General features: G+C 36.6%; 1 protein-coding gene across 4 annotated transcripts in view; it reads left to right on the top strand.

Moving 5' to 3' along the window:
* The window catches only part of NEDD4 (NEDD4 E3 ubiquitin protein ligase), a 128,222-nt gene that overhangs the window by 44,960 nt on the left and 69,118 nt on the right, over positions 1-14,144 (top strand). For 2 of the 4 annotated variants that reach the window (XM_032864891.1, XM_032864892.1), the window contains 2 exons: positions 3,998-4,051; positions 10,031-11,618. In XM_032864891.1, the coding sequence (XP_032720782.1) occupies positions 10,059-11,618 (1,560 nt within the window). In that variant the 5' untranslated portion in view covers positions 3,998-4,051; positions 10,031-10,058. The remainder of the gene's footprint in view (positions 1-3,997; positions 4,052-10,030; positions 11,619-14,144) is intronic. The other 2 variants (XM_032864895.1, XM_032864894.1) reach the window with 1 other exon arrangement.

Raw genomic sequence — 14,144 nt, forward strand, 5'->3', positions numbered from 1 at the left:
GGTGTTTCAAGGGGAGAGACCTTAGCATGTACTGAAGTACAGGTCCGAAGTCCAATGAGTGGGGAGTCATCTTTTCCTAATGTGATTAGAATGTAGTATGTATGTATGTATATTTGGGTTGGCAGGGGGACTGTTATAAGAGATGAGGCTGGAAAGGCAAACTGGACTCAGATCATAAAGGATCACTCCATCCTCAGTCATTGGGATTTCCTTCTTTAGGCCATTGGGAACAACTTTTGAGTAAGGCGGTAAAGATGGCCTAAACAGTCTTTTAGGTAAATCAGTCCAGTTATAGTAGGAAAGATAAACTTAAAAGATAGAATAGTTGGGGTAGCAAACCCTGTTAGGAAGATTAATTAAACGCTAAACCAGGACAGCAGAGGCCTGATTAGATCAGACATTCTATCTATTTTCTTAGCAATATTTGTCAAACTTCTACTGTGTCTGCCAGGTACTTTGACGAACCTTGAGACTTTTGATTTTTTTTTCCTCAAAATGTTTTTCATGGTCTTTTCTCCCTTCGTATTCTCACTGGGACCATCTCGGGCAAAGCTCTCATACACACTTCATGCTCGAGTCCCTAGAGCCACAGTCTCTATGGACTCTAGGGTTTCTCTCCAGCCCAATTTGTTTTGTGTATCACTGACAAAATAATATTTATGTATGACCCACATCATGTCGTTTTTCCTTTAAAAGCTTCATTTTCTTCCCTACCAGCCAAGTCATAACTCCTTTTCTGGATTTCAGTACCCTCAGCCTGGCTCTAGCCTAACTAATCCAAAATTTTGCCATTTTTTAATACAAAAATGTTATCAGTTTGATGTCCTTAGAGCATGCTCATTCTGCCCCCATGTCTCTCCTCATGTAATCTCCTTGCTGGGAAATATTCTCTGTATTTTCTTCAAATTCTTCCATTGTTAAGTTTCAGCTCAAAGTTCATCCCCTCCCCAAATTCCTCTATTTCTTCTTAGAAAAGATGATTGTCTTACACTGCTTTTCTATTTCCATGGTGTCTCATCTTTGACTGGGGCTTCCATCCCCTTTGTTTGCTCCATGGCCACAATGTGACTGTACGAGAGCCAGCTGTCCTGACCAAGTCAGGAAGAGAAATGCAAGGGGCAGCTGTAACATCTCTTTCTTCCAGCTGAGTTAGCCCCACTTAAGGAGCTCTCCCAGAAGCCCATCCAATGACTTCCAATAGATTGGCCTCTTTGGTTGTCCCTGGAAAAAAGGGAATCATTTTTAGATAGACATATTCAGAATGTCCATGTTGAACAAGTCCAGAGGGCACTAATTACAGAGAACACAATACATAAAATAGAACAGAACATTCGATACTTTGATCTAGGTGATGATGACACAGCATGTGTATATAAAAAGCTCATCAGGCTGTGGCCAACAGACACATGAAAAGATGCTCAGCATCACTAATCATCAGGGAAATGCACATCAAAACCACAGTGAAATACCATCTCACACCTGTCAGAATGGCTAAAGTAAAAAACACAAGAAACAACAAGTGCTGGCGAGGATGTGGAAAAAAGGAACCCTTGTGCACTCTTGGTGGGAATGCAAACTGGTGCAGCCATTGTGGAAAATAGTGTGGTTCCTCAAAGTGAAAATAGAATTACTATATGATCCAGCAATTTTACTACCCAAAGAATATGAAAATACTAATTCTAAAAGATACATGCACCCCTGTTTACTGCAGCACTATTTACAATAGCCAAAATATGGAAGCAACCCAACTGTCCATGAATAGATAAAGAAGATTGGTACACACGCACACACACACACAATAGAATATTAGTCCACTATTAAAAAAAAAAGAAATCTTGCCATTTACAACAACTTGGGTGGAACTAGAGGGTATAATGCAAAGTGAAATAAATGAATCAGAAAGACAAATACCATATGATTTCATGCATAGGCGAAATTTAAGAAACAAAACAAATGAACAAAGAAAGAAACAAACAGAAAAACAGACTTTTAAATACAGAAAACAAACTGATGGTTACCAGAGGGGAGACAAGTGGGGGGGAATGGGTGACAGGTGAATTGTATTAAGGAGGGCACTTGTCATGATGAGCCCCGGGTGATGTATGGAAGTGTTGAATCACTTATTGTACACCTAAAACTAATTAACACTCTATATCGGGCACCTAGGTGGCTCAGGGGGTTAAGCCTCTGCCTTCGGCTCAGGTCGTGATCCCAGGGTCCTGGGATTGAGCCCCACATTGGGCTCTCTGCTTAGCAGGGAGCTGCTTCCCCCTCTCTCTGCCTGCCTCTCTGCCTACTTGTGATCTCTGTCTGTCAAATGAAAAAAATTTAAAAAAAAATCTTTAACACTCTATTATTAATTATACTGGAATTAATGTTTTAAAATAGAATACATGAGGAAAAATGAGCTAAATATTAAGAAAATAGTAAGAAAAATAGAAACATAATTGAAAAAATTATAAGGATAAAGAGAATCCAAATAAACTGAATAAAGTTTATTGAAGGCAGAAAAGATGTTTCTTGTATGTTGCAGCCTAATATCAAAAAATACAACTTTTTTTTAACTTGGCATTGGAATACTTAGATATCTGGCTCTATATCAGGCTATGGAAAATATCAATAAATGAAAAAAATAAAGACTACATTTACTTTTAATAATTCTGTCATCACTAGTATGTATTTTGTATATTTTAATGACTTTTTAAGAGATGTTTATTCCAATTGCATCTTCACTGTAAACACTAAATGCTATAGATTGAAACTATAGTTGTATGTAATGCTTTTCTCTGATGAAATACTTTTTTTATGTTAATGCAATTACTTGTTTTCTTTTTGTATCATTTACTTCATATGTTTTGTTTTATCTTATTTTATTTTTACTTTGAGAGGCCATATAACTTAGTAATTAAGAGCATGTATTTTGAAATTAGTCTGGCTAGATTAAACTAAAAGTTCTACCTCTTAATTGTTCTGAAACCTAAAAAAAAAAAAAAAAGTCATCAGGTCGATCAGTCTGTGTATGAAGGTTAGTAAACTTTATTTATTTATTTAATTTAGGAAAATTAATGCCTCTCTCCCCCAGAGTTGTACAGTATGGTGACCTGGGCATATTGTTACAGGTAAAATTAGGATTGTGTTCTTAGAAGGACATATGGGAGAGTGGACATTTGCTTAGTTATCTAAATGTCTTTGTCACACCTGATAGACCTTTTGCTGAAGGTTGTTAATACTTTTAATATGGAAACCAAAATTGGGGGGCTTGGAAGGTTTTTTTGTTTTTTGTAAACCAAAGTTTTAAAATATCACAGTGTGTAATGTATCATAGGGGAAAAATCAGTTTAAATGTGGGAATTTTTTATATGTCATCTTAACCTCTGGTATAAAACATTGTTAAAGGTTTTCTTTGTATTTGATATTTAGTAGGTAGTAGCTTGATGTTGAAATATTTCAGCAAACATGAAAGTATCAGCTTTGAAAAAAAAAATACTGCATGCTAATTTTTACTCATCCTGTAAGTGAAAACTCAGTGTATACCTCTTGAGTGCTTGTGTCCTTTATATAGTAGAAGCAACAAATAGTTATATCAAGTCACTACTAAAAAGGATTCAGAAAACTAGTTTCCATAAAATCAGTATCCACTTTGGGTAGTTCTAACTTGATACATAAGAAGTCGGTAAATAAAATTGATCATAAGAAGTTAAAATACAATCTATATTTTTAAATATTTAAATAATTTTTGAAATTTTCTTTTATCCTATTTTAGAAAAAAAAATGTAAAAATAAGCACGCAAATCCACTTCGTTGTTATGGTAGAACTATCAGAAAATGGGTGACATAGGATTGCCCTGCCTTTGTATGACGTGTCTCGTGTAATTTAAAATAACACCGTAAATAGAAGGGATTAGGAAATGGCAACATCTCAAGCATTAATTTCTCAGAGTCCGTGTTGATTGATGTTCACTTGTTTTTAAAGAAACTTTGTGTTTTTCTTACTTAGGTCCATCCTCAGCAGCACCGGCTTCTTTTCGAAGTATTTGATGAAAATCGGTTGGTAAGTTATATTGTACTGGTGGCGTGAAACAGGAAGCGAGGGTCTATCTCAGTAGAGCAGCGCCTCATGGGCTGGGAATCCATGACGTGAGAGGCGACTTAAGGGGGTTATGGAGGCTGTGCGCAAAATGGAGAGGTGGATGCAACTTTTTCCCCTCTTTCCTGGTGCTGCTGTGTACCCTTCCACTTTCCCCCAAGTACCTCTCTTTCTGTCACTTCTGCACAGATTGCAGCCTTACTCAAGGAAAGCTGGCCTCTTTGTCTCACCTTCCCTTACACTCATGCTCTGTGCTGTGGTGGGTATGCCCAGGCTCAGGAAGCCCTCTCCCTGAGCGGATTTGCCTCATTCCCTCTCCCTACCCACCCCCACTCTTCTACAAGGAAGACTGTCTGTCCCCTTCACACTGATAAAGTCCTCTAAAGAACAGTTAGCTCGGGACGCCTGGGTGGCTCAGTTGGTTAAGCGGCTGCCTTTGGCTCAGGTCATGATCCCAGTGTCCTGGGATCGAGTCCTACATCGGGCTCCTTGCTCGGCAGGGAACCTGCTTCTCCCTCTGCCTCTGTCTGCCTGTGCTCGCTCTCCCTCCCTCTGTCCCTGACAAATAAGTAAATAAAATTTAAAAAAAAAAGAACAGCCAGCTCTTACCTAGGAGGATAAAAAGACAAAAGTAAGCCTGATTTTATTTTTATGAAAAGATAGTTCTAATTCCTGATTTCCTCTGTTTAAGTCCTATCGTTTTCCTAATTTTGTCTCTTAGGAATGCTATTTCAGATCTTCTTAGCATCGTACGTGTATATTTTAAACCTATAAGATTTGAACACGAATGTGTAAGAACAGTGTTATGTATTCAAGGCATATCAGTTATTAAGAGACAATCATTGATTTTTTAGCTAAGAAAGAAACCGGATTTTTAAAATTTGTTTTTAGTGTCAGACTACACAACATATTTTTCCCCCTCAAGAAGTGGTAACTATAGTAGTAATGGAAGATACTGCAAATGAAATCTATCTATTAGCAATCGTAATAAGCCAAAAGGCTTCTTTATTGCCAAAGGACACTTCATCACTAACTGCAGTCAAACTTTTTAAGGCTGATTGACATGATAGATGTTGACGTTTGGTTATCAGAATGGTCAGGTGCAGAGTTTTTTGTTTTCTGTTTGTGTTTTTGCCTTTTCTGTAGACTAGAGATTTTTTCCACCTCTGTCTCTACAGATTTTCTAGATGGGACCAGGTGAAATTTAGTATTTGTGTTTTTTAAATCATGAAATAAACACACAAATAAGTGCATATAATATAAATCCTTACTTTATTTTTATTTTTTAAAATATTTTATTTATTTATTTATTTTTGAGAGTAAGCGAGTGAAAGAGAGAGAGAAAGGGAGCAAGCAGGGGCAGAGGGAAAGGGAGAAGCAGACTCCCTGATGAGCAGGGAGCCCAATGCAGGGCTCGATCCCAGGACCCTGAGATCATGACCTGAGCCGAAGGCAGAGGCTTAGTCTATTGAGCCACCCAGGCGCCCCTAAATCCTCATTTTAAACAATAAGACAAATATCTGCACATTTATTACTCAACTTAAGAACTAGAACATTACCAAAATCTACAAACCTCCCTTTCCCCTTCCCAGTAGCATCTCCTTTTCTTCCCCCACAAGTAGTAGCCACTGTCTGGAATATTGTGCTTATCATTGCTTTAAAAAATAAACTTGTTTATCATGTATATATGTATCTCTGATTATAGTTTCCTTTGCATATTTTTGAATTTATTAAAATACCGTCACTCTGAATCCATTCCTCTGTGACATGTTAACATGTGCCATTTAACATGTGCCAACTGTGTTGGATACTCTGCTATGCATTAGAAATACAGCTTTTCTCAAAAAGCAAGAAATAGTGACGTATGTCATACTAATCCCCTGACTTGTTGTTAGTCCCAGCAGGTATTTGAAGTCTACATATCACCTGAGATGTTTTAGAAACTCTAGCCATTCGTAGAGTAACAGGCTTGCTTGTATAGCAGTTAATGTCCTGTGCTACTATAAATGTCATTTATGTTTATTCCCCTATAGCATTCACAACTAAATTAAGAACACATCCTTTTCCTTTGGAAATGTATGGCGAAGGGCACAGATAAAATTTTAAGCAGAAACAATTTCTTGTCCTCTGGAAAATACTTGTAATATACGTGTTAATTTGTTTTGGAAAAAAAAAAAAAAGAGTAGGCTTATATCCCTCTTGTTCAGTCCATTTTAAGACCTAAGGGTTATAAACCAGCAGTTTGGGGATGGTGATCATGATGGTGATGATAGTAACGGGACATTTCTGAACGATGTGCCTTGAAATGAAACCAATATGAAAATCCTTGCTTCTTTGTCACTGACCTAAAAGATACACCTGCATACATCCAGCCTGAAGCTTCAGGAGGTGTCTATATTCTATATTCTGAATGGAGATAACTATGCTTCTCAGGTTTAATGGTTGTATTGGTCAGGGTTTTCCTGAGAAACAGAACCAATAGGAGATACACACACACATGCACACAGGCAGAATGAGAGAGAAAGAGAGAGAGAGAGATCTGTTTCAAGGAATTGGTTCATGTGATTTTGGAAGTTGGCAAGTCTGAAATCTGTGAGATGGGGTAAGCAGGTTGAATATTCCAGTAAGAGTTGTTGATGTCACAGCCTTGAATCTGAAACCTGTAGGGCAGGCCAGCAAGCTGGAAACTCAGGCAGTTGTAATCCTGATGTATGTAATCTTGAAGTGGAATTGCTTCTTCTTCAGCAAATCTGTCTTTGCTCTTAAGGCCTTTAGCTGTTAATGAGGACGACCACGTTATGGAGGGTCATCTGCTTTACTCAGCATCTACCGATTTAAATGTTAATCACATCTGAAAAATACCTTCATAGCAATATCTAGACGGCTGTTTGTCCAAACAACTGGGCTAAAGAGCCTAGCAAAGTTGACACGTACAATTAATCATCACAGTGGACTTTGGCCTTCAGAGTTCCAGTCAATGATGAGGGTTATCCAGAGATGATCGATCATCGCATTGTTTTCTATGTAGATCATCAATAACAAAACGCCTCAGAATGTGGGGCCCTGAGCTTTAATCTGATCCTCAGACATTATCTATTTCATTCCAGAAGGTGAAATTCTTCAGAACTTGCATAGATTCCTCCCAGATGAGGGCCGTCACCACTCTCCAGCTCTTCTCCACTTAAGTTTGGGGTTACTCTCCTCTTTTGGAATATCTGACTAAGGGGCTACATTTTGCCCCCAGTTCTCCACTTACCTGCTGTGATGGTGGGACAGATCCTGTGCAGTCCCAGCCCAGAGCCAGCAGTGCACCCTGTTGAGCCTCTCTGCGGTTGAAACTCAGACTGGCAGGCTGGGAAGTGCATGTGATTCTTTCACCTTCTTTTTCCTTGGCTGAAACCCTCCTTGAAAACTTTCAATCACCATCCCTTCTTGTCCAGCTGCGGTACTTTTTGATATTTCTTCAGAAGTGATAGCTGGATCAACTTAAAAAAAAAATCCTTAAAGAAAGCTTTAGGCAGTCGGAGGAAGTGTGGTGACCATCCATCCATCCATCCATCCAGATTTCTCTCTGGTGCTACTTTGTGCTTACTCGGTGCCCAGCATGAGCCCAGGAAGATCAGAAGAAAAGTGTAGTTATGGTCCTGGCACTCTGCAAGCTTGAAATCTAGTTGGGGCGCTTGAGACTGAAGCTTCTAGTGAAGCTTACCAAAGAGAAAACATTTATCTAACCAAATACCTGAGGCTCAGTTATATCAACAACCAGAGGAACTTTGCCTGTTAACTAGATGTTTTAGGCCACAGGCATGAGCAGTTAGATCTCATTAATTAGCCTCTTAGATGTGTTCCCTTCTTTGAGTTATGAGACCTCTAACTTAATTGAGGAAGAAAAGCTGAAGTCATTTGAAGACAAGGTGAAAAGATTGGGACTCTTTCTTCTATAAAGAGAGAGGATTATAAGGGATACTTACTGAAGTCTGTAAAATCCTAAAGGAGGTAGGTTATATAAAACCAAAATTACATAATAATTTTATTGCTAAGTTTACAATTTTGTACATATTCTGAAACATAGTACTGTATCATCCTAGTCAGAAACATAATTTCATAAATTCCATATTTCTATTTCATCATATTCTAATTGATTAAAAATACTGTTTAGAAAATTATGATTGAGAACAGATCTATCTTAAGGCGTTTTCTTTTTTAAACAAAGTACAAGTATATGTTTTACATATTTACTTTTACTTAGAAAAAAAATCTTACTTAGAAAAATACAACTTGGGTGTAGTACCATGTGGTGTAAACAACTGAACTATTTTACTTTTTACTTTCCTATGAATGAGCCAGTATATATTTATTACTGGAGTTCCAGCTATAAAATTCAGGTAAGGGGTTTAAATATACCCTAGAGTATTATTTAAAAATAAATTTGTTTCTTTCAAATAGAATACCAACCTTGGTCTATGACATTTAGGGGAGAAATTAAAATATTAAACTTTTATTACCTAGTAAACTGAAAATAAAGTAAAGGTTAAATAAATACAAAGCAGAAAAAATATATATACAAAATCACAACCTCTAGGAGGACAAACAGTCTACTGTTCTCTACTGCAGGAGCTTTATCAACAGTAGTAAGTAATTCCACCTCTAGGGCAACGCTAGTATTCAAAAATGTAAACAAGTATGTACTTTGTTTATACAAAGAAATGTACGGCAAGGTTTGTATTCTTTATAAATATCAAACAGCTAAGTGGATTGTTTCAACACACCAGTAGGGGCCAGCAAAGAGCTCTTAGGATTTTCAGAACAGAATTGGCATTGAGATATGTTTATTTGATGTGTTAAATCCTTTTTTGACTTCTTTACTTACCACACCACTCTCTTAAGTGAATGAATTGCAGAGACAGTGGAATAAAATATCTGGTGTGCTCAAACTATATTGGGGTATAGTTTTTCTGTCTAATCTGCATATATTTTTAATGGAATGTTTGCCTAGGCTATTTCTTGGCAGAGTTTTAATAGTCAAAATATAAATGGCATCATTTAAAGACTGTACTACTTGGCTGGAAAAGGCCTTAAAATTACAGGAGAAAATGCTTGGTGACAGCTTCTCTTAAAACTTTTCTTTCTCAGACCTATGCTCAATTTTTCAATAGTATTACTAGGCTCATTTTGTATTTCTATCCTTAAGCTTTCACTTTTCATAAGTGGTGTTTTGGAAGCTAAACTATTTATCTATCTGATTTAATGCGTCTGTTTTAGTTCACCCCAAAGTTTTGGTACTTCCGAATTTATACGTTGAATTCACACATTAAAAAAAACAAACAAAAACAGAATATATGCCTTTCTGCACTAACTAACTTGACGAGATTCCTAGTTTGGCTGTTCTTTGGAAATTCAACCCTTGATTTGATACTCAATTACATGGGGTTTCATTCCTACCAACTTCCTGTAATTCTATCCCTCTGGGTAAAAATATTAGTGGTCAAACTGCTGGAGAAAGTATAGGCGCCTTGATTCACATGGTTAAATGTTCATTTAGTAGAGCAGAAGTGAAAAAAAAAACACTCTTTCAACTTGAAATGCTAGAAGATTGTTGTTCTTGTGTTACTCATTCATGCAAATTGGAGAAGGTATAATTGAAACAAGGTTGGCAGTGTTTGAGGCAGTGCGCTGCAGCTGAGCTCAGCTGAAAGGTCGCTGGAAATCAAGTGCTTTGTAAGTGAAGGCATTTTGACTACAAGCGATTCAAAATATGTGGAAACGTCAGTCTCAGGAATGGGTCGTCTTTTTCTTTCTATGATATCTGGTATCTAAGGTTTTACTTAGGAGAAAGACTACTACTTCAGAGCTCTTTCAGGCACCACAAATGATTTTTTCCTCTGATGCAGCCCAGCTGCCGCTAGCCTGTCTACCAACAGAGATCTTTGTTATGACTTTCAGCCCTTAACATGTTTGGAAATGAGAACAAATGGCACAAAGCTTACGATTGCACTTTGCAGCCCGAAGAAGCAATACTTACCCTTTGTCAGAAAGCTCCGGAGATGATTTGGAGAGCAGTGTTCTCATGTGCTTCAAGAAACCAAGCCGGATTTCAACGTCTAACGTTGTACAAATGAAGCTGACTCCTAGACAGACCGCGCGAGCTCCGTTGATGCAGGGAAACGTTAAGACTCAGGAAAGACCATCTGTGCCTTCACCTGAAAATGTTAATAAAAAGAGCAGCTGTCTGCAGATTTCACTACAGCCAACAAGGTACAGTGGATGTCTCCAGCCTTGCAGTGTCTTAGCTGATGGGGAGGATGCTTCGTGGACGTGTGTCTTGAGGGACGGCATGGAGCACAGTGCTGTGCCTGAGAACGAACTGAACGCTGGGAGTGATGGTGACCTTGTGAGCAGTCCTGCCCTTCGCAGCCGTAGCCTTAGCAACTTTTCCACCAGTGAGAATGGGTCTTCCAGCAGCAACGGTAGTGATTACGGGTCGTGCACCAGTATCACGAGCAGTGGTTCCTACACAAGCAGTACCATCAGCGACAGCAGTGGTTCTCCTTTTCCACCAACGGATGATCCTTTTTTGGGTGGAAATGTCCCTTCCGACAGCACCTCCAATAGAAGTGTGCCAAACAGGAACACTACCCCATGTGAAATTTTCTCAAGAAGCCCAAGTACTGTTCCTTTTGTCCAGGATGACCCGGAGCGTGGACTAGAAATTATGAAATTGCCAGTGAGCGGGAACTCGAAAATTCCACTAAAACGTTGTTCATCTTTAGTCATTTTCCCTCGGAGCCCCTCAAATACCCCACCAACTTCTCCGACAAGTACGGAGATTCTTCCAAGCAAAGGATCCTATCAAACCTCACACCAGTTTATTATTTCTCCTGGTGAGATTGCCCACAGCGAGGATGGGACGGGTGCTAAGGGATTTCTTTCCACAGCTGTCAATGGGCTCCGGTTATCGAAAACAATGTGTACTCCCGGGGAAGGAAGAGACATACGAGCACTTCACAGGAAGGGCTCATTACAAAAGAGAATTGCTGTTGCACGCAATCGTCCGAGTCAGCCTGCCTGTGAAAAGTCACCTGAAAGATATTCCTGTGTCTCAGTGCACTTCACCCAACAAAGAGCAACTGCATTAGATTGTGAAACAGCAAATGGTGATTGTAAACCAGAGATGTCAGAAATGAAGCTTCATTCTGCTTCAGAGTGCATTAAGCCTATGCACAGGACATCTGCACGTTTACCATCCTCTCAAAACATAGATTACCAAATAAATATCAGTGGACAGTTGGAAAGACCAAATTTACAGATAAACAAAAACCATGCTGTTTTACAAAGAAGTATTTCATTGGGAGGAACTTACCCAAATGTTTCCTGTTTATCCAGCCTTAAACACAATTGTTCCAAGGGGGGACCATCACAATTACTCATAAAGTTTGCATCTGGAAATGAAGATAAACTTGATAACTTATCAAGAGACAGTAACAGAGATTTCACAAATGAACTATCTAATTCTTTAAAACATTCTTATGAGGTAAGTTTCCTTTGGTCTTGGGTCTTGGTAAATGTTAATTTATACCAGAAAAGCTTTATGAAATATTTGGTTAAAATTTATTATGACTTAGCTAGCAAGTGTTTTATAGTCATAATCTTTCTATTTGCAAATCTGAAGGACCCCCAATAGTTTTTCAATCTATTTGTTATTTTACCAGTATTGGAATATGCATTGAAAAGAAAGAAGAAATCTTTCCAAAGTGATTTAAGGCATGAAACATTTCTGTAGCACAAAAACAAGCTTTAAGTAATAATTTATTTCATAACATTTTTACCTTGGTATATCTTTTCTTTAAGGAACATAGCATTTTTATGTCTAACTCCATATTTTATTCCTCTTTCAAAAATGTTCATTCAGTATTCACCCCCTTTAATCATTGTGAAATAAGGTAAAATATAGAATGCTTATTTAAAATATTAAATAATAAAAAGCCTACATAAAAATGCAAAAATGTTGTCACAAATGAATGCGAAGAAAATGTTCCTCTAAAATATGTGTATTTAGTAGAACATTGATAAAAACGATTACTCTGCATGTTTAAAGCAGAGGAAAAATAAATGGCATTTGCATTTGTATATACCCTTAACCACAGGAATTTTGTTTCCACCCAATTTTCCTTTAGCTACCAGTTAAGACTGCTTCTAAAATGTAACTCGGTCTTTCAACAATATTGAATTATAAATTTTATATTTTTTGAATTTGGTTTCAATTGCTAGGCGTTTCCCATACTCTTCTAGTTACCTTAGTAATTTGTTATTTTGATAATTTTGTTTATTAGTCATTTAACTCTAATGAATCTTAACCAAAATAGTTTTTTATATAATTGAGCCTTTCCAAAGTATTTGAACTTAACTAGATTTTCCAAAGTATTTGAACTTAAGTAGATTTTAAAAATTTCTGTATTTGGAAAGTCTTGCCAGATTCCAGGAAATTAAAATTTTTTTCTGGCTAAACCAATTCTAGATGACAGTACATAATAGCTTAGGGGGAAAAAAAATCTTATCTCTTTATCTGTGTTTATATAACTCAGTATCTATATTAAAAATTTTTTTTTTACTTCTGGACAAGTGGCTTTAGGTAAATAAAATATTAAGTAATTGATAGTTTTCTCTCTTTTCAAATTTCATAAATGTAATTATTGTTACCCAATACCCAGATGTTAATATAAGCAGCTACTTTATTGAAGATGAATAAAGATCAGATTTCAAATTCTGATCTATATTTTAGGATAATTTTATTTATGAGACTTTTAAGAAACTAGTTTTTAGAGGATGATAATCCATGGAACTGTTTTGCCTCCTGAAAGAAAACAATGAAGTGACATTATAAAGAAACATATTAATAATTTGCTAATTAAATTACATGTATTTTGTAAACTTATCTTACAATTAAGGAAATAAATCTGAAAGGAATAATTAACTTAGAAATATTTATAGATAAATGTATTTATAGACATAGCCTTAAAATAGTTGATTTAAAAAAATAAAATAAAATAAAATAGTTGATTTTGTAGTAATATTATAGTTTGTTAATGATACTTTTGAAAAAAGGTATTTTTAATGTTTCTTAATAAAGTGTGACTAAATGCCTTTTGCATAGCAAAAAAATACACTTATATTGTTTTTTATTTAATGTAGGTAAGCTAACTTAAATATTTTTTTGTGACAGCCAAATGTCTAGCTTTGTGCACATTCTGTTTTTGGGGAGATTATTGGATTATAAATAGTTCAGAAATGTGTAATTTGCTGGAGAGCTTTAATTTGTTCCTCCAGTTAATGTTTATTAAGCAACTCTACATAAAAGTATTGGTAAGCAATGCTGCAACCACTAAATTCAACATAAACTAGATCTAAATTGATCTAATTGATTGGTAAAGGCTTATTTTAAAAGGAAAATGCTAATGTTATTTTTCCTAAACTTAGCAGTGGCAACAATACAGGGATTTTAGAAATAATCCTGTGTTTATCAATAATTATATATTAATCTAATTATAGTGGTATATTGTAACTCATTTATAAATAAACAGCTCCCAAAATATTTCCATGACTCCAGTTAGTCTGGGTTAGTATTCTGATATGCTGAGTCTGGATTCACATTTAACAAGTTGATATTAGAGTAGCATTTAGTAATGTCAGCTATCTGTACCGAGCAGCCGTGAAATTAAATCACTGCTTTGGTCAGGGACCCTGGTTTTTAAAGCACTGAGAGTCTAGAAATTCTTTTCTTACGTGTTTAGCTACCAGTCTCCAGCAGCATAATATCCCGTTTCTAGCTCTCTGTAGTAACCACTCATTAATGGCTAATATTTTAAAATCTAGTGAGAACTTTCACCTGTATCTGCAACAGGGCTCTGTTCTGTGTTTACAACTTAGAATGAAAATGGGACTTTGTAGTCTGTGTGATAATGTTTATTTTATTTATTTGCTATCAAAGAACATAACAATAACTGGCATATGTTTCTTATATATACTTGCTGAAATACAATATTACTTTTGTAAAGGCTGT

Source organism: Lontra canadensis, unplaced genomic scaffold (assembly GCF_010015895.1).
Source record: "Lontra canadensis isolate GAN:19392208 unplaced genomic scaffold, GSC_riverotter_1.0 scaffold28, whole genome shotgun sequence".
Classification (NCBI taxonomy): Eukaryota; Metazoa; Chordata; class Mammalia; order Carnivora; family Mustelidae; genus Lontra; species Lontra canadensis.